This window comes from Triturus cristatus, chromosome 4_2 (genome assembly GCF_964204655.1).
Source record: "Triturus cristatus chromosome 4_2, aTriCri1.1, whole genome shotgun sequence".
Taxonomy (NCBI): domain Eukaryota; kingdom Metazoa; phylum Chordata; class Amphibia; order Caudata; family Salamandridae; genus Triturus; species Triturus cristatus.
This window is the reverse complement of record NC_140586.1, coordinates 715,558,325-715,578,690: the sequence shown is the minus strand read 5'-3', so window position 1 is coordinate 715,578,690 and position 20,366 is coordinate 715,558,325. Positions and strand designations below refer to the sequence as shown.

The window sequence follows — 20,366 nt, the reverse complement described above, 5'->3', positions numbered from 1 at the left end:
TAAACACCTGCATTCCAGGGGGAGGCCGCTGTTACTAACTCTAACTGAATCGTGCGCCAGCTGACAGATGCCCAGAGTAATTGTTGTGGGCGCCTTCTGCTGTAGATGTTAATGCAATATTAATGAACGAAAGACATCAGACTAGTTATCCTGTGACGCGCGTGCCCTTTAGTGACTGGGCGCGAGGGCCAGCTAATGATGATGTCCGAGTTCTAATGATGCAGCCGCCACAGTGACCTCTGCTGCTCAATAAGCGAGCGCTGGATAAATGTCTGAAGGACACCTTGATAAATGCATGCAGCTCAGGAGCACGACACAAGAGCTCTGTGCAGGACTCTACCTGCCTTCCAGAGATTTGGGCTTTATTATTTTTGCTTTCTGATCTGCCCCTGTGCCAGGGACCACACGCGTTGGTTCTGCGTTGCCACAAGGGATCACAACCACAGTAAGTTGTTTTGTCCAAGAGCAGACACGTTTCAAGGCTTGGGCAAAGTGGGCTCTGGCCCAGGGCCCCAGCCTTCCTGGGGGCCCCCTGATAGAGCCGGATCTGATCACCAGAGAGCCTTTCCCGATTACCGTTAAGAATTCGTAAATAGAATGTTTCAGAAGCCGTTTTCCTTTCATTTATTTTGAAGGCGTGTGAGAGTATTACAGACATTTTACAAAGAAGGTGTGTTTATGTTTCATGCACCATCTATAAAAAAAGTTTCTTTTAGATCAAAACAGGACCTCACGCATGAGAAATGGGTGGACGTCACAGAGATTGTTTCAGTAATATTAGTGAGCTGCAGCTGTGTTACAATAATACAAACACGCATCACTATCCCCGAATATTAGATGTAAACACATTTAGAATTTGGACGAGTGTGCCTGTGCACTGTCAATGACTTGGCCAAAGAGGGCATGCAAGAGCTGAAATCTGATCATGAATTTAAAGCTGTTCGGCACAGGGGCCCCCAAAATACAGTTGGCACAGGGGCCCCCAAAATCCTTAAGATGTCCCTGTCCAAGAGGACACAAGCCCATGCATTTGGGCTTTATTTACCGTATTGACCTCACGCTGGGCCACACAATCGAAGCGGTAAATGTGGGCAGGGTTCTCTCCCCACGCTAAACACACCCTTATTCCAGTGATGAACACAACATCCCTAACCAAACGCAGGTTCAGAAAAATAGCCAAAGGACAACTTCAGAATCCAAAGCACTCAAATAAACGTTGGAAACAACATTGGGTAATTATGCAACAAAGTCACAATACTTATGAGATGGCTGAGAGCAAGGTCTCCGTGAGTACCTGGATATTGTACCCATGCTCCAGAGTGGTTACTCACTGTGTGAGGTTCCAGCTCACAAGGTGTGAGTGCCATGGAAGAAATGACTCCCATAGGACGGTCTATGATTGGTGGGGAGGCAGACACAAAAAAGTCCTCTATGTCACGGCTGCTAGATAAGTCACTTGATGTGGATTCATCCAGCCTAAATGGATCATTACGTAGACTCTAAAATGTGACACGTTCATTGCCTCCATTTCACCGTCTTATTCAGCATACACCGTGGTACCAGTACAGGAGACAACAGACCGTGAACATGGCTCAAAAGTAGTTCATAACTTGCTTATCGGGACATGGTCATGCAGGGGGACACCATCTCCCTCTTGCATGGAGCTGTCTCCAAAGCCTCTCGTGTGGCTTGTCCAACTGTTCCTGGTGGGACAATGCTTGAGGACTATAGACAACAGGCCACCACACAGGATGAGTGCGAGTGGTGTCCCAGTCTGCAGGAAGTAGGAAGGGGGGTGCGGGCCGCCCCGGGTGTCATCACTGAGGTATTTTTGCCATTTTGTCACCCCCTCAGTGATGACACTTTTCACAACTGACTTGACAAAATAGCAAAAATCTGTGTTTTAAACACATATTTTTGCCTTTTTGTCAAGCCGGGGGTGACAAGAGGTGTTCCGCACCGGGTACCACCTGACCTTGCTACGCCACTGTCCGTCTGCTGGCCTAAGCTGCATCAATGCTGGGTAACGACGTTAGGAGAAGAGGGAATATTGAGTGCTGCAACAGTCCTATATGATCAGCTCTCACAACGCTATTCAATGTCCTTATAAACCTCTGTACGTCTCCATTGGCTTGGGACATCAAGGGGTAACTTTCTCATGATTGATTCTGAGGGACGATTGGTATGATGCAAACTCATCCATTGGAAAGGTGGATCCTGTGAGCTTCGATCTTGTTGTAATGCCATGTGCAGCTAGCATCTTCTCCAGGTATCTATCACTTCATCTGCAGATTTTGAGTGCATTAAGCTCCACATTAGGGTAGTTGCTGTGGCCATGCAATGCGACAAGCCAAAAACAATCATTCGGGAGGACGCAAAATCAGCACAGATGCAACACCACGGTGACATGTTTAAAGGGAATATTGGCCAGTGTCTCGCCTTACTGGGTTGTCTGTCATGATGAGCAGACAGATACAAAGTCTCCTATGTTATGTTAATACAGCTTACTATAGCATGTAAATTACCCCATAAGAGGTATCTCGGCGCTAATGATAAACACAGGCAAAAACCTAACACAGAATTTTAAAATAAGATTGTTTTTAGCAGTTTTCTGAATTTGATGTAATCCTATGTCAATTGATGTCATGGAAATAAGCATTTTTGCATATTCACTTATATTTTTATCGCAATTTACTGTCCCACATATGCTAATTTCTGCGTACATGTTACCATCAGCAGCAGTCCCTCCCCCATCACAGACAGCTCACTGCATACCCTCTCCAACCCCTGCAACTCTCTCTTGCATTCTTCGGTGTTACTGAAATGCCCTTGCAGGCTATGGTGCCATTCATTCAACTCTGCAGCAGTTTTGACAAATGGCATTCTGTTGTAATCTCTCTCTTTTTCCCCTGGTACTTTCCTCTGTGGTGTTCTTCTCTTTTCTTTCCCTAGTGGTAGCTTCCTCTCTCTCTCCCGCCCCCTCCTCCCTCTTGGAACGTTCCTCCAGAGTTCACCATGGAATGTTCGACAGGCTGTCAGTTGCGGAGAGTGGATGACAGAATAAAGACGCTTGAACTTACCTGCCTCAGAATTGTGCTTATTATAACACTGGCAACGAGGATGGGATGCGAACCCACGCGTGCAAAGCACTGGGCCATTCCTGTCATCTCCCCTTTCAGTGCTCTCTCCTTTCTGCATTTCGGATGGATTATTCCTCGGTTCAGTGCCTGTGAGGACGCAGAGTTGGGGCTTTTCTCAGCTCCTTGACTAAGGTCGCAGAAGTCTCCTGAGTTTATTTCAAGACCATCGTGGATCCTACGTGCTCTGTGGTGAGGTGCTGCCCTAGTGCCCCTCTTCTCCGTCTCCATCTCCATTATGAACTGTTGCTGAGTGTTTCTGTCGTCGGACCACCACAGGTCGTGAGTGGCCTTCACCAGTGGAAACTGCAATGTGTTACCTGTCAGTTCTTCCTTGTGCAGTGTCTGCTTGCTTTGGCAGGTTTTCTGTCACGGCCCTCTGCATATCCCAGCGACCGTTCCTCGGTGAAGCTCGAGCAGAAAATTGTGGGCCTCTTCCCCGTGAGGTGAGTTGCCGTCACGCTCTCCCTCAGAAGTCTGCGGGAGGTAGTGGTGGTCCTGCGCACATGGGTGGTCCTTCTCTGTGGTGTCTGTGGACTGTGTGCGTTCCTTGAGCCTGCGCAGTTTGAGCTTTCCCAGTGTGGATTTCTTCAGCAGAGGAAGCGCTGAGGCGGGCGCCGTGTGGAGACACCTTTTCCTAGGTTCACTCTCATTGGTCCTGCGCAGCAGCAGCTCTTCCAAAGTGAATCCTGTCAGCAGTGGAGCTTGGGCAGGCGCTGTGCGGAGACACTTTCCCTTTCAGAAGTGCAAGTCAGTTTCCTTCAAAGTGCAGCAAATCAGTTTCCCGGCGCGCCAGCAGCTATGGGACCGGCCATGTCATCCGGCATTTCTTCCATTTCAGGTCTGCCTGTACTTGAGACCGTCTAACCCAGGGGATAACTGCTCCGGGCAAGTTTACCTATGATTTTATGAAGCTTCCTCCTACCAAGTAAGACCTCTTTCTACAGCAGTATAAAGTGACAATCACCATTCGTAGCCATATTCCGGTACTTCATTGTGTGTCCTCTGCGGTGATACACACACCAATCTTGCTCTGCATACCTAAGGTTCATTATCCACGGCTGAGACACTTAAGAGTACCTCTCCTCACAGCCTCGTTTCCCCTAGGGCGTGATCCGTCACAGCTAGTGGAGGACTCCAAGTACGGTACAACTTTGCCCTACATACATTGTCCACCTCGGTCTAAGCACTGTGTGTGTGCACCACTACACGGTGACACGCACACCTACATCATTGCTCTATTGGTCATCTTAAATTTTAATGTATAACCTCCACCCCTCCCTGTCTCGCTGAATTCCCATTTCAGTTCTTATCCTCTCATTACTCTAGTTATATAATTATCTCCCTGAGGTGGCGCATATCCTTATCGCGCTGCTTCTCAAGCTAAATTTTCTTGCATGCTTCTTTCATTTAGAGTGTCCAAAAGTGGTAATACTGCCATGTATGTGATGTGTCTCTGAGGGCAGATTATGCATACAGGGTACTGCTTAAATAGCAAAGCTTTCATTTTCTAGAGTATGTACAAAGTATTACTGAGTACTGCCTTCAAGATAAGTCTTCCTGCATGCTTCATTTTAGAGTGTAATTAGAGTATAGTAGTGTAACCTCTACAGTCCATACTGTGTATCGCTCAGATTGTACTTTACTTATTTGTATTTGTTACGCATTGAGGGTAGCTATACAATTTTCCCTCTCCCAGTCCCTGTGTAAGTTCCCTGCTCTTCCACCCCTGATATAACTAGTATTGGTAGCTCCCTCCGTCCAGTGGATATTCCGGTTCCGCTTGCCTGATAGCTTACTCCTCCCACTATGGCTGGACAAGCTATGAGCCAACCTCCTCCGTTCCTCAATGAAATCGGGGAGCCGGAAATTCACTGGAAGGAATGGATAAATTTATTTGCCTCATACCTCATTGCCATAGGCGGCGAAAGGTATTCACCAGTTCGCAAATAACACATATTGTTGCATAACCTAGGCGTACAAGGTAGGAAGATTTATGACACTTTACCTGAACCAGAACTAGAAGAGGATGAGGATGATACGGATGAGTTTAAAGTCACACTGTTAAAGTTAGAGACACATTTTGGTGACAGAGTAAACATAGTTTTGGAGCGACATAAGTTCTTTACCCGCATCCAAGGTAAACAGGAATCGGTCATCAATTATATAGCAGCACTTAGAGGCCTGACACAACTATGTGACTTTGGTGAACTCACCGATTCACTCATCAGGGACCAACTTGTCAGGTGCACAAACAATAGTCGTATTCAAGAAAAGCTCCTGGCAAAAAACCCCACCTTAAAAGAAGCGGTTAGTATAGCAGTCTCTGTGGAACACACTGCTAAGTGTATCAAAGAGATGAAGACTCCTAATGAGCTTGTTGCCAATGTTCGCAATAGCAGTGATGCACAGGCCAATTCCTTTGATAATGAGGTATTAAAAGTTAGACCCGGAGATGTCAAAGACAACCATTCTGTCAGTGAAAAGGGAAGGTTGAAATGCTATAGATGTGGCAGCAGCAATCACCTTGCCAATGATGTATGTTGTATTGCCTGAAATGTCACGTGTGTAAAACGTAACAAGAAGGGGTACCTGGGTAGAGTGTGCAACAACAGTGAAAACTATCGAGTGAAATTAGTACACAGTGAAGGGGACTTGGCCCCCAAGTATGTTTTCCAAGTAAAAGCTAGGGACTGTCAAGCTTCCTCAAGTTCTCAAGAGCAATTCAGTGACCACAGGCCTATGGAACATCCTAAATGTACCATCTTTGTGAATAATAAGCCCATAGATGTGTTGGCCGATTTGTGTGCCCCGGTTACCTTATTCAATATTGATGTCATAAATGACATTTTTGATACCTCCTGTCTCAAAATGCTGGAACCTGACATTTCAGCAGTAGGGTATGCCAATGAGAACATTCCTTTAGTAGGGATGATGAGTGTGTGTATTAAATTCAACGGAAGATCCACATGGGGCAAAGTATACATGGTAAGCAAAGGGTCAAATCTGTTGGGTTGGCATCATCAAAGAGAGCTGGGGATTGTACTCGACCCGATCAGTAAAGATCAAGTTCTCATAGCTGAGGAGGTGAATGAAACCAGCAGGGATGTATACAAGTGTTCTGAGTTGTTCACTAGAATAGGCCAAAGAGTAAATAGCATTGCCTGCGACGTACCTCCCACGGGAGTGTATATAATTTCTAAACAAAGTGCCAAAACCCCTGTAGAAGGGGGGGGTGCCAGAGTTGGTTCATGCTGTATCAGGAACGGATGTTGTTAAAAGTTTGCCTGCAGAGAATATTTGTAATCTGTCTGACAATCCCACAGCAGTTCCAAAAACTCCATGGACTAAGTTGGCATTGGAGATAATCTGTCCCATGGGACAATCAGAAGTCCTAAAGAGATTTTTGATTGTTCTCATGGATTTCACATCTCACTGGATTAAATACAAGTGTGTCTCACGGGTATCAACAAAAGTCCTTATCGACTTCTTAAGAGACTCATTCGCTTGCGAAGGTGTGCCAGCTTGTATAGTCACCAACAATGAGATCAAATTCTCATCTATGGAAATGAAGACATTCCTTTGTGAGCTTGGCATCAAGCATGAGGATTCTACTGAATATGGCCAAGGAGACAATGACCCCATTCGGATGTCAATGCTTTGGATCAAAAATCTCACTTATCTAGCTTGTACCAACAATATGGATGTAGATAAGATGTTAAGAGAAAGCATTTGGGCATATCACACCTCTTCTGACTTGAGAACGGGAGTTACCCCTTTTGCTTCCATCAGGGGAAGAGATCCGATTGCCAATTTTATACCCCCCTGATTTGTCCTTCAAGTTAATTGTTTCTTAATATGTAACCGGGCGTTTTTCTTCTTCCTTTTACTGCTGGGCGCTCCCCGGCTTCCAGGCCTAGGGGTTTCCATGTTACTGATTCGTTTAAGCTTTGTTACCTCACAGGTTCCTTGTACCCTCTCACCTCTTTCCTTTCTCTTTCAGCTTTTCCCCTTGTTTTCCCTTTCCCTCCGTAGGGAGATGTGTTGTAATCTCTCTCTTTTTCCCCTGGTACTTTCCTCTGTGGTGTTCTTCTCTTTTCTTTCCCTAGTGGTAGCTTCCTCTCTCTTCCCCGCCCCCTCCTCCCTCTTGGAACGTTCCTCCAGAGTTCACCATGGAATGTTCGACAGGCTGTCAGTTGCGGAGAGTGGATGACAGAATAAAGACGCTTGAACTTACCTGCCTCAGAATTGTGCTTATTATAACACATTCATCGTTCAGATTTGCTGAAAAGATGTGTTTCTGGGTAGGGGGGCGTGGCTTTATATCACGTAATACAATCTGCACGTAATCTAACAGCTCAGTAGCTTGGCCGCCTTCTGAGGGCCCAGCATCTTGGGCATGGCTCGATTGGTAGTTAGCTTGGGTCCAGCTTCCAGGCTTGCACAGTAACTGAACATCATACTATGAAGCTGCAAAATCCAATGTGTGAGGAGGGCTGGAGGAAGAGCACTGGAATAGCGGGGCTAATAACATGTGGTATATGCACACCTGGAAATGGCTACCATAAAGGCAGATGTGATTATGACAGCATACCTGTGATAGTGTTTTGCCTTCTTTTCTATCAGAACAGCGCTGTTCACACTGCGTAAGTGCCCGAGTAGTGTAGCAATGGCTACTCATTGTTCATTCTGCTGGTACAGGAGTACACCGTGGAGGCCTGTTCCGCTGACATGACAGACAACTCAGTGGATCTCGTAGGGTCATTTACGATGTAGGGGCAGATGTACGACTGTTTTTTGTAGTCCCGTTTGCGAACGCAAAATTGGACTGGCCCATGTTCAAACCCCATTTTGCGAGTCGGTAACCAATAACCGACTTGCAACATAAGGTTTGCGATTTGTTTTAGGAAGGGGCGTGCCAAGGGCGTTCCTTCCTAATAGTGAGTCTATCTGGTATGTACCATTGTTTTGTGACCGCATTTGCGGTTGCATTACACTCGCAGTTTACCACCTACTTAATGTAGGTGGTAAGCCACTAGCAAATGGGAAGGGGTCCCCAAGAGACCCTTTTCCCTTTGTGAATGGGTGCGAAAATATTTTTTAAGAGCAGGCAGAGGTCCCAGGGACCACTGCCTGGCCTTAAAAAATTAAACTGATAAGTTTCATTTTTCTTTTTTAAATGCATCCCGACAAGCATCTGCGGCCATTTCTGTAATACCAAAGAGCCCCGGGGCCCTTTGTGTAAAACGGCCCCGGGTGTCACCTAAATGGAAACCCCCCAGTACCTGTGAACTGTACATCATTCGGTGCTCCCCTGAGATACAGCACTCACTGTTTACTCCATTCACAACACTCCATGCTTCCTTAATGCACAGCAACAAATGCTCCTCTAAGGTACATTCAATGCTCACTCCATGCACAACACCCAGTGCTCCCTTCAAGCACAGCTTCGAATGCTCCCCTGAGGAACATCATCCATTTTTCCCATGAGGCCGCTGGCCCACTGCTCCCCGGCTGTGTACTGCACCGTGCTCCCCTAATTCATACAATCCTGCGCCCCACCCAGCTGCAGGATATCCTGTGCTAATGCACACCAACCTGTGCTCTGCTCATGCGATCTGTGCGTCACAGGGTCATGTATGACTCTTTGTCTGTATACATGTGCTCTATGTGTGCACGCATGGCCTTTAGTTGTGTCTCTCTGTGTGAACAGCATATGCAAGGGCAGTGGCGGCCACTCCATTAGGGTGTTGGGGCGCCGCCCTACTGCTTTCTCGCAGCGCCAGAAGAAGAAAATAAGATGGTATTTAAAATACCATTTTATTTCCTGCTTCACGCGCTGCGAGAAAGCAGACGTCAGGGGTATGCCTGGTTCGGGGGAGGCGGGACTCCCGCGGGAGGGTATGCCTGTTTGGGGGCGGCCGTGTGGGCGGGCCAGGTAGGAGTGGCTTGCACCACTCTAAGTGCCCAGACTGCTTGGTCGGCCCTGGGGGCCGACCAAAGCAGTCATGCGTTCTCTACATTTTCTCTATGTAGGCTGCATGCAGCCTACATAGAGAAAATGGCGTCCCTACTGGTGCCCGGCTGGGCGCTGCCCCGGACTCAGCGCCAATCACAACGCTGCCATTGCAGCGTTGTGATTGGCTTTACAGGAGGGGAGGGAGCAGCATGCAAGTTCCTGTGTTCAGAAGCAGCAGGGACGGCGCGGGACCGGCCGAGCAGCAGAGGCAGACCCGGTCAGGTAAGTTAACTTTTCATTTTCATTTTCTTTTTACATCCACCCCTCCCCTGTGACACCCCCCTCCGATTTCTTCCCCCCCACCCCCCGCGAATATTAAGTGCCGCGACCGGGAAGTGCCGCGAATCGGAGAATTATATGCATTGTAAAATAAATAATGCTGACGGTGTTTGTGTAGAACTGAAAAAGGGTCGCACTTGCCCAATAACTATGGACAGAGGAGTCTTTGTGAGCGCGAGACTTGACTTCTTTATCCCAGATGTATTTCCCATTTCACTTTCGTCGTGTTTTTTTTCTTTTACCTGATGTAAAGGGGAAGCCAGCACACGTTTTGCAATGCTGTTCAATCTGAGTAACTGAGTTTAAAGATGGCCTCTGTTATGTTTAGAACACAACTCAAACGCCCAGTCGAGGATAGAGTTAGAAATCTGTCAATGAGGTTCTGCATACGCCTCACCAGTTTCAAATTCTACCAGCCACCACTGTGCAAGGGTCAGTCCTATTGGCGCTGCCAATGCTTGCTTACCTAGTAAATGTCAGTGGATAGTGGTTTATGGTACTACATAATGTGCAATAGATCAAAATATCACAATGCTCTGCCCACCACAGGTGTGTGCACCACCAGCCAAGCCACGTACACTCTTTTAAAGTGCACTGCACTCTGTGCTATAAAGTGCACCCTCCTTCGATGTATTGACCACTGCGTGCATCATCCTGATGAATCCCCTGAGGTATGTGTTCTGAGCAGTGTAAAGGAATCACAAGACAACCCTTCTCACAGGAGGAAGCATGTCTTGGTGTTTTTTTAAAAAATAAACAGTCTGTAACAATTTAAAAACCGTGAATACGCATCGTATCATACCTGAATGAGCAATGGAAGCCAAACAAAATACATGAGACAAAAAGGATTAATCGCTCTGTGACGTAATTAATCAGTACTCACCAACGGGGACCACTATTCCAATGATGGCGGCGGTAACTGTAGACCCCAGACCAAACGCGTCGAAGCCGTCTGCACAAGACACAAGAGAAGCAGGGATACAGTTAGAGAACCGTCTGCACAAGGCACAAGAGAAGCAGGGATACAGTTAGAGAACCGTCTGCACAAGACACAAGAGAAGCAGGGATACAGTTAGAGAACCGTCTGCACAAGACACAAGAGAAGCAGGGATACAGTTAGGGAACCGTCTGCACAAGGCACAAGAGAAGCAGGGATACAGTTAGAGAACCATCTGCACAAGGCACAAGAGAAGCAGGGATACAGTTAGGGGAGGCATTAGACCTGTTATCATTCAGTCTGCCAAAGGATGCTCGTCTGGCGGGATAACGGTTATGCAGATATTTTTATTTTATCTATATAGTGCCAACCTAACCACATGGCCAGAGAAGCGCTTTGCCATTAACAGTGGACATACAATGCATTCTTTTTGCAGGTGATGAACCAATTCTGTTCGGTCATTTCGCAGTGACCAGGGATGAAAAGCAGGGAAAGGGGATAGGTTTCAGTAAAAGGGGACCCGAGGTGCCAATCAGGTCGGTTTTAAATAGATGGGTTTTCAAGAGGGAAGAGAGTCTGGCGATGAATGCGGGCTTCCTGGTTTCACGTTGCACAATCAGCCATTAATGGATATATATGTGTATCCCCTACTAACCTCTTTGTGCATGAGGGCAGAGCATGCATGGCAGGCAGAAGCCACATGAAGGCTCGGCTCGTCCTGAGCTCGAGGTTCCAACAGATCTACGAGCTGAGCCAGAGCCAGCCTGGAGGTCTGGCTCGAGCTTTCAGCGACTGGCCCCCTTGAGGCAGCACAGGAGATGGCAGTCCCAATGCTGTGCGATCTGTTGCACTGGTACTCAAAGTACGGCCCGGGAGGCGCGTGCGGCCCTTCTGGCCTTTACATGCAGCTCTCTGGTCAATAGGGGCACTGGACTGCTGCCCACTCGATTTAGCACGAACAATACAAAGATGTTAAGTAGCCAGGCAAGCATTCACATAAAGGTTTATTGGTATGAAAGAAAATATGTGCCCAAGGAGTCCTGCAGTACTTTACTTTAGAAACACCATCATTTTTAAACACATCTTGCAGCAAAAGAGTTAAAATATGATAGCCTCTTCAAAAGTCAAAAAGTGTATTTAAATAACATGCAGAACCTTTTCACCTTAGTACAACTGATTATATCAGTGCACTTAGAAGTATTCATTTAAAAGTGATAGGTTTCAAGCATGAATTTAGAAACATTATTTCTTCCCTCTACCCTGGCAGCAATGACAATAGTAAACCAAAGAGGCAAGTTAGGTGTTATATGAACTCTTTGGGTGGCCTGGATAACATTATAGTTTATTTCATCAAACACAGGAGAAGGTTTTGTACAGAGCACATCCTGAAGCCACCTATTTCGAGGTCCTCTTATATGTGATAATGAATTGAATGGAGGGAAAGTGAAATAACACAATTGTCTAGGATCACACAATTTGGTAAAGTGGGGAAGCCGGGAATAATCCCAGGTTTTCTGGTTTCACATTGTTCTATTCAGCCACTAGATGTATATGCTATGCTTCCCCTACACCCACCTCACCGTCAATCACCCCAACCCCTCCGCCCGACTGCCACCCCACTGGCATCAATGCGGCTGTTGTTGCTGATGCCCCGGATTCTCACTGAACTCTTGGCAGCAGACACCATCCGTCATAGAGAAAACTGCCTTAGTTCCAGAGGCAGTGAACAGTGTCTTATCTCCGGCCTTCACACTGCGCGTTGCGCCTGGCTATCTTCAGACGGACCTGGTGTGGCCGCCTCTTCAGTCATAGACCAGTCTTGAACAACAGCTGACCACTCAGGCCAGACTTTTATCACCTCTGATTGATAGGCTCATCCAATCAGAGGGTCTGCTACGTTTGCATCCTGAATACACCTCCAAGCACAAACCCTTCATGGCATGCTCAATGCATGGCTAAAGCATGCACAATTTTCCTCCATGTTTTTCTGGTACCAGCCTGTGCATCCCTAAAGAGGAATTTTAATTAACTCCAGCCCAGGCGGCACTGACCAGTGGGGAGGGTCCTCTTAGCAGAGTTAGTGCAGCTAAACCCGGATAAGAGCTGAGTGTCTACCCCAGCCCACCAGGCCTTTCCAAGGAAATGGGGAGGGGCACGGGGGAGCTGGGTTGTCCAGCGGAACAGCTCACATTCCTCACACTGGCACAGCTCACCATTCTTCCTCAGTACACCCACGGGCTCTCAAACACATGTCAGGTAGACAAAGGCAACAGGACCACAGGCATGGCAGACTGCACAGACGTGGTCAGGAGGGTGCCTAGTGACTCACCCCTGCTGACTATACATTTACTGCTGCCACCACTGTCAGTCTACCACAGCCTTAATAGAGAGGGCAGTAGCCACTCTCTGAAAAATAGGGGTGCACTAGGCATGCCCCCTCGACCTCAGAGCCAAGCTCTAGGGTCTCAATCCATGTAAACAGGGAGACCCTCAGTGGACATGTATGATTGTCATGCTTACTGAGGGAGGGATCCAGAAACCATACAGTAGCTTTGAGTGACTTGCCTGGAGATTAGCATAAGGCAGGGGAAGCACTCTCTCTAGAGACATGCAGGAGACTTCCCGTCCCAACAGCGGCCCTCACCCATATCACACATCAAACGTTTTGGTCCCTGGGAAAATGTTTGCGAGTACCCACGATCTAATGCAATGAAAGTGAAACCCAGTGCTGTACAGGGAGTCACGAGAGAGGCCTCAGTGACCCTCCCGCTTCCCGTCACCACCATCTTTCACCCTGGCACCATTATCTCGCATCCCCATTGCCCCCATTGAGCCTCCTCCCACCATCTCTACCTGTTTCCACAACCAGCTATTCTGACCACTTTTGTTCTGTTGCCTCAACAGGACACAGCAACCCAAGGGGCAACCCCTCAAGCGCCCCCTAGTGGACTTAGCAAGCAATCTAAAGAATAGGCCGAAGTTCTAGAGAACCAAAGTACCGTGGGTCTCTGCATTGGTAAGACCAACGACCACACTAGGAGTCATCCCTTTTGGGATAAGGCTCAGCTGTAAATTTAAGGGATTTCATCAGCATCCTATATGCACCTTCCTGTATGGTTTAACTTGCAGAAGGGCCCCACGCTCTGGCAGCAATGTATGTTAAAAAATGCTCTGTCATGATTTCATTGAGCCGGACAATTACCAAAAAGATAGTGTGGTGCTGGGTCAAGTGTACTCAGCTTCAAGTCGCAGAGAGCAATGGATCAACAATCTCTCAGCAGGTCTTTGGAATCGGAGATGATAATTCCCTCCCTCTAATCTGCTGGGGAAATTTGCTTTAAAACTTGACGCAATGAAAGGGAAACAATCTGCCTTCAATGGAGCGACTCTGCTTCTTTTAAACCCGAACCTGATGAGGCTTACCAATATTGTGTCAGAGACTATTCATTATTAATATTGGGATTCACAGGGAAGTCATAGGAAGCTTCACAAATCACTGCTTTGTGAAAGACTGTTTCCATGAGCCTGTCTCCTGCTGCAGTGCACAGTGGTTTGAGCATCTTAACGTGAACCTGTTTTATGCAAACTGATGCATCGTCCTGTTGTAATGGGTGGCACACATTTCCTTTATTAAAAATGTTAGCAATTCTCCCCTTTAGTCCGTTTTCTATACTGGCAGCCCCAGCAAGGAGGCTAATGCTGTTCAATTCTCATGATGCTCGCGGATGTCAATCTTCATGTTTGGAAGAGCATGCTTTTTTCACTTTATCTTATTTGTAACAAAAGGTAATGAAATCAGCACACAGTCCAGAGATAAACATTTTTTCACTCAGTGAAACTTGCTTTATTAAGATTTCCACTTGGCTTATAGGAGTGAGCTTGTTTTTAGGGCCTGGCTTGACAGCTTAGCTGTCACAAGACAATTATGTGAGAAACACTAGAGAGGGGCTTTGGCTCCGCCTACATGTTGGGAGCCAGGAGTACATACTTTGATTGGACAGAAGTTGTGTGCTTCCACAAAAAAGTACTTACCTGCGACACAGCTGTGATCATTTTGTTTATTTATCCAGTTGCATGAGCTTGAACGTTTAGGAGCACAATTATGACATTGTAGAGCTACTGAAGTTAGATAACGAGACCATTTATAGTGTTTTTCTCTGGCAGCAGCAGTCGGGAGGAGGGCAGTGATTAAACTACATGGATATTTAGGTCTGGCTTGAAATTTCAATTGTCCCCTCACCTTTTCACCTATTCTACAGTTCTTTGCTTCCACACAAAGACATATGCATTCACATGCTATGTTCTTTGAATGCATCACATTACCATACGACATTCCTCTAAAGCCAGACCTATTGGCATTGCCAGTGTTTGTTAGCTTTTTTCAGTTAGGTTAAAAACACTGTGGCCCTGCGCTGTGACAGAGGACCAGTGGCACTGTGGCAGACAGAGAGAGGCTGCGCCAGGCTAAAGGGGGTAATAGATGTTACTTCAACCTCAGAAACTTAGCACTACTTCTCCTGAGCTTGCGTAACACTGAGTCCGAGCTGCCGCTGGCACTTGTGTCTAGCAAGATAAGCCGTGCTCAGGCACTTTTAATTTCTTGTGACATCAGCACAGATGGAGGAAGACAGTGGGAAACAACTGGGTGACCAGATGTTGGAAATGGCCGTTTCTGCAGGGTCATCCTCAAACTTTTTGCCTTTCTCCTCCGATGTTTCTGACCATTTTGTTGGCTTTAGGACTCTGGGCACTTTACCACTGCTAATCAGTGCAAAGTGCATGTGCTCTCTCCCCTAAAACTTGGTATGATTGGCTTACACCTGTTTTGAGTATTTAAATTACTTGTAAGTCCCTTGTACAGTGGTATCCCATATACCCAGGGCGTGTAAATGAAATGCTACTAGTGGGCCTGCAGTGCTGCTTGTTCCACCTACAGAAGTAGTCTTTCAAACTGGTCTCTGGCCTGCCACTGTAGGGCCTGCGTGCACAGTTTACTGCCACATTGACTTGGCATTTAAAACTACTTACCATGCCTTAAACGCCCCTTTTTCTACATATAGGTCGCCCCTAAGTTAGGCCCTATGTAGCCCTATGGGCAGGGGGCTGTGTAGGTAAAAGGTAGGACATGTGCTTTAACTGACTGGCATATCCTGGTAGTTAAATTTTACATTACTTCTTTTTTTTTTTTTTTTTTAAGAAATGCCTCTTTTAGAAAGTGTCAGCACGAAAGGGGGTTAGGCCCAAAGGACAGGGGTCAGGTAGGGCCGTACTAATAATCAAAAACACAAAAGGACCTGACTCCTACAAACTTTAGGCTCTTTTACTTTAGAGCAAACATCAAACAATGACTTAGTCTGTTTGAATGGAGTTTTAATTACCCATTATTTTTTAGAAAAATGTTTTCTTATTTCTCAAGTGTTCCAATTACGAAAAGGAAGAACAATTATTCCAATGACATCAACAAGAAATTCAACATAAATCAAAATTACATTTAAACAATTCACCAACAAACATTCGTAGACAAACAATGAGATGCAACATCATTACATGTAAGATTTTAAACAACACTTAAATTGTGCAATAGCAATTCTTAGAGTAATTAACAAAAGGAGTGTCTAACACAGAGAACGGGTTTATACGTATGCGCAGGGGGTAACTTTTCAATCCTTTCCCCTCCACAACAAAGTGTTTTTAATTCACAGTTCCTCCGTGCTTGCAAAATGCCAACACGTTTCGAGACTTAGGCTGAATCTACTGGGGCTCTCATCAGGGCTCCATCTTAATTGGTGTCAATGTTTGCAGTGTTTCTACAAAATAATGATGTGAAAAAAAGTGTAAGGTAACTTAAAAGAAGCTCTTACATCCCCCTTAGGAGATTGAGCACTCTAGATCAACAGAAATTACCTGGTGTAAGACATCGAGTGCCCGTCATTCACTAGTCTCAAAATAGTCATACGATAAATTCCAATCTATCTATATCAACACGGGTATGGTCTGCGTCTTAATCAATGGACGTATTTATCTGCAAAACGGAAAGACAGCCAATTGTCAAGACCGTTGTCTACACGGTAAGCGTTATCAAACGCTGTGTTGTGCATTATAGAAAAGCTCGTTTGGTACCTTATTTCGGCAGCGCCGGTGCTGGAGGGGCATGTAGCTCATCCGTAGCGTTTTAATCTCCTGGAATGGGTAAACGCATATTTTTAGCAAGAGCTCAACGTCAGTCTATGTGTTAAAACCAACAGCGGGATCAAAACGAAAACCGCACTTACTTTCTGTGGCTTTGTGTCAATTACACTGTGTTGTCGATCACAGAGTTGAAAACATGCAGGGCATTTCACGTTAGAACCATAATGCACGCGCTCATGCGCTAACGCTCATGGGAATTGTAGTGTGCTTGCCCAACCAATTGGAATGCAAGCATTTTGTTCATCCCCGTCAATGCATTGTGGGATATGTAGTTACTTTTTAAGTTGTTCTCAGTTCTGTCTTGCCATTAAGGCCTGTGACGGTGCAATTATATTTTAGTATGAGATAAGCTTCTTTCTGCAGTAGAGCTGCGTCAATGTCTACTAAACGTCTAGTTGTGTCTAGGGCAAACAACACTGTCCACTTAAAATCTTTTTCACTATGGTATTTCTCAATGAAATGCTCAATATAGGGGCAGTTACAACTCTCTTTTTGATTCTGTAATGGTGTTGTGTGATGCGTTGATTAATCTGTTGGTTGGTCTTGCCAATGTATAGTTTAGAACATGGACAAAGTACAGCATACACGACATTTTTAGTCTTGAAATTAGTAAACTCAGAGTGTCGCCATTTAGTGGAATGGTGTATAAATTCAGATCCTTCTATTGTAGAATCACAGGCAGCACAGTTCCCACATTTGTGGTGGCCCACCACCGGTTTTAATTGCCACTGAGTGCGTAAACTGCTTTTGGTGCGTAATGGAAAAATATCTGCTCTGACGATTTGTTGGCCGGTACTCTGATTCTTTTTCATAGCGAACAACGGTTTCTGAAATTGGCACTTTGCAAACACGGAGGAACTGTGAATTAAAAACACTTTGTTGTTGAGAGGAAAGGATTGAAAAATTACCCCCAGCGCATACGTATAAACCCGTTCCCTGTGTTAGGCACTTCTTTTGTTAATAACTCTAAGAATCGCTATTGCACAATTTAAGTGTTGTTTAAAATCTTACATGTAATGATGTTACATCTCATTGTTTGTCTACGAATGTTTGTTGGCGAATTGTTTAAATGTAATTTTGATTCATGTTAAATTTCTTGTTGATGTCATTGGAATAATTGATCTTCCTTTTTGTAATTTGAACACTTGAGAAATAAGAAAATATTTTTCAAAACAATAATGGGTAATTAAAACTCCATCCAAACAGACAAAGTCATTGTTTGATGTTTGCTTTAAAGTAAAAGAGCCTAAAGTCTGTAGGAATTTCTCTGTGCTTATAACTAGTGTTTTGCAGCCTGACTCCAATCCACGTCAGGGCAAAATGACAGTTACAATTTGTGCATACTTTCCAGAGAGCCAGAGCACAGGAAGCGCTGGGTGTGACACGAGAGGCATCTGCATACTGAGAATCTTCCTGAGCAGGGAGAGAGGGCGGTGGGGCTCACTTACATTTGCAGGGGCGTAGCTTGGTCAGTAAAATCGGGGGTGAGCTACAGATTTTCCTACAATCAGGCTGGCATATCATTTTTAAATACATAATACGACAAGCAGGCTGTATGAGAGGGCCCTGCGGGCAGTGCAAAGGGAGAGGAATGCGTGCTGGTAGGAGTACTGAGAAAACAGAAATGTTTGTTAAATAGCCAATATATTGGAGGACTTTCAAAACAGAGTGAGAGAGTGTGTGTGTGTTTTTGTCTGTGTGTGTATGTAAATATTTGGCTGAAATCAGACTGACAGCTCACAATACCCAACTGAAAGCACCTGTCCCCAACTATAAATCAGAGAATACATATATTAGGGGGGGGTGTAACACCCCAACCTCCCTGAAGCTATGCCCCTGTACATTTGTATAGGCTGTTTCCTGATCTCACACAAAGGGCTGATTTTCCCTCTACTGTTGCACAGGCATTGTTGTGCTGGCCTGCCTGCATGTTTTGTGCCCCACCAGTGTCCTCCGCATGTGAGGCACTTTTTGATCACCAGGATCAAATGCATGTGAGCGCTTTGGGGCAGGCTCTACTACGCACTTCGACTGATTTGCGCCACGTTGACAAAGCAGGCGCAAGCCTCCGAACCGCCTTGGTGAGCGATCTACCACCATCAGAGATGACGAGAGCATGGGGAGCGCTACTATTTCTAAAATCTAAGTGTGGTTGAAGCATTTCCACTTGTAGCCTGTGCGTGTTTTCACGCACCACTCTTCGGCTGCGCCAAAGGAAACCTCTGGAGTCCTGCATTGCCTAGCAACGCTGACGTCACCTCTGGGCGGGGCCCAGCCTCCGTAGGAGACTCCAACTAGAGTGGTGCCCGACGGAGATTTTGCTTGGTGTTTTGCCAGGGCCTACCACTGAAGTGAGGGAGCTGGGCTGCTTGTCCTCCAACGTGTGTGTTCCCCTGGCAAGTCCCGCACTACAGTTCTGGGCTGACTGGTGGGTGACATGCCGCATTTGCCTACACGGACAAAAGGGGCCACAAATAACCTACCACTTCCTTTTACACTTGCTGCATTGTCGCCAAGGTGCTGAGAGGCCTGAATGGTGTCACAGGTTGCCCTCTAGCACGCACTGCATTCCCAGCCCCGAGAGGTAGTAATTAAATTGCATTCGAGGACTCTCTCTCAGCATGAGGCCCCCCCAGGGAGTTTGATCTTGTACTGTCTAAGTGCTACAAATACCATAAACTGCCTAAAAAGAGTGCAGGCCGCCTGTGCTCTATCGCTTGGTTGCTAAATGTCTCCTTACCCATCAGGCTCACACAATTTACTGTAGCTCCACTAACAGCAGGGATTCCTGTACCTAAGTGGGATTCGTCCTGATTGGCTTGTAGAGACTTTTTGTGATTTAGGTGCTACAGTGATGTTTAGTGATTTATGCATTTTTGTTTCTTTCCTTTAGCCAATCTGCTACATTTCATGCCCTGATGTTCTAATATAGGTCATTCTGCCTTGCATTGTCAGGATAATGAGCATGATCTCAGAATTTGCATAGTATGTGCAGTATTTATGATCTATGTCATGTCGGTCTATGTTTTATGTACAATCTATATTTTTATATAATCCTGTGTGGAGTCTCTTTTGTGGTGTATTTATTGTGTTACTGGTGTGAGTGTGTTGCACAAACGCTTTTCACATTGCCTCTGGGGATAAGCCTGACTGCCCTGTGCCAAGCTACCAAGGGGGTGAGCACAGGTTGTCTTTGGTGTGTAAATAACTTAACCTGAATAGAGTCGTTGGTTCTGCCTGGCTTAGGTGCGTACCCTAGCCAACCAGAAACCCCATTTCTAATTTGAAGGATATTGATGAGATTATCTACCACCTTTAATTGCTACTGGCCCAAAAGGCTATCTACTGTTTGAAATGCTCGGCTGATCCTGATATTTATCAGCTTGAACATTGTGTACACTGTGGCAAGCGAGAAATCAAACTTTCTGTACACAGAGGTGTTCATCTCAAGGCTGTGAGCATCTCACCTGCCACTAATCTGGCTGTTCCACCCGTTAGCCTCCTTAGCCTGCATGGCTGATTTTTGCAGCACAGGTTCCATAACTGAATGAGGCTGGTGAATGTAAAAACGGTTTTAAAGCAGAAGGATGCAATCCCTTTGGAAATGGAATTTCCCTAAAGACAGCATTACATTTATTTGTAAGTTTTCACGTCATAGGGTGGTGTGGCCACCTACTGGAAACTATAATCCACTGCCGAAGCCGACTCCCACTCCTAAGTAAAAAGTAGCAATACTCTATCCACTGAGCACCCTAATGCCGCAGCCCTTAGCCTCCTATAAGAATCCTGCATGCAGCTGCTGGCC

At 46.0% G+C, this 20,366-nt stretch overlaps 1 protein-coding gene across 3 annotated transcripts in view; it reads right to left on the bottom strand.

Annotated features, from left to right (window-relative positions):
• The window catches only part of LRP8 (LDL receptor related protein 8), a 1,041,819-nt gene that overhangs the window by 92,270 nt on the left and 929,183 nt on the right, over nt 1-20,366 (bottom strand). For all 3 annotated transcript variants that reach the window (XM_085602589.1, XM_085602587.1, XM_085602588.1), the window contains one exon: nt 10,319-10,387. In XM_085602589.1, the coding sequence (XP_085458715.1) occupies nt 10,319-10,387 (69 nt within the window). The remainder of the gene's footprint in view (nt 1-10,318; nt 10,388-20,366) is intronic.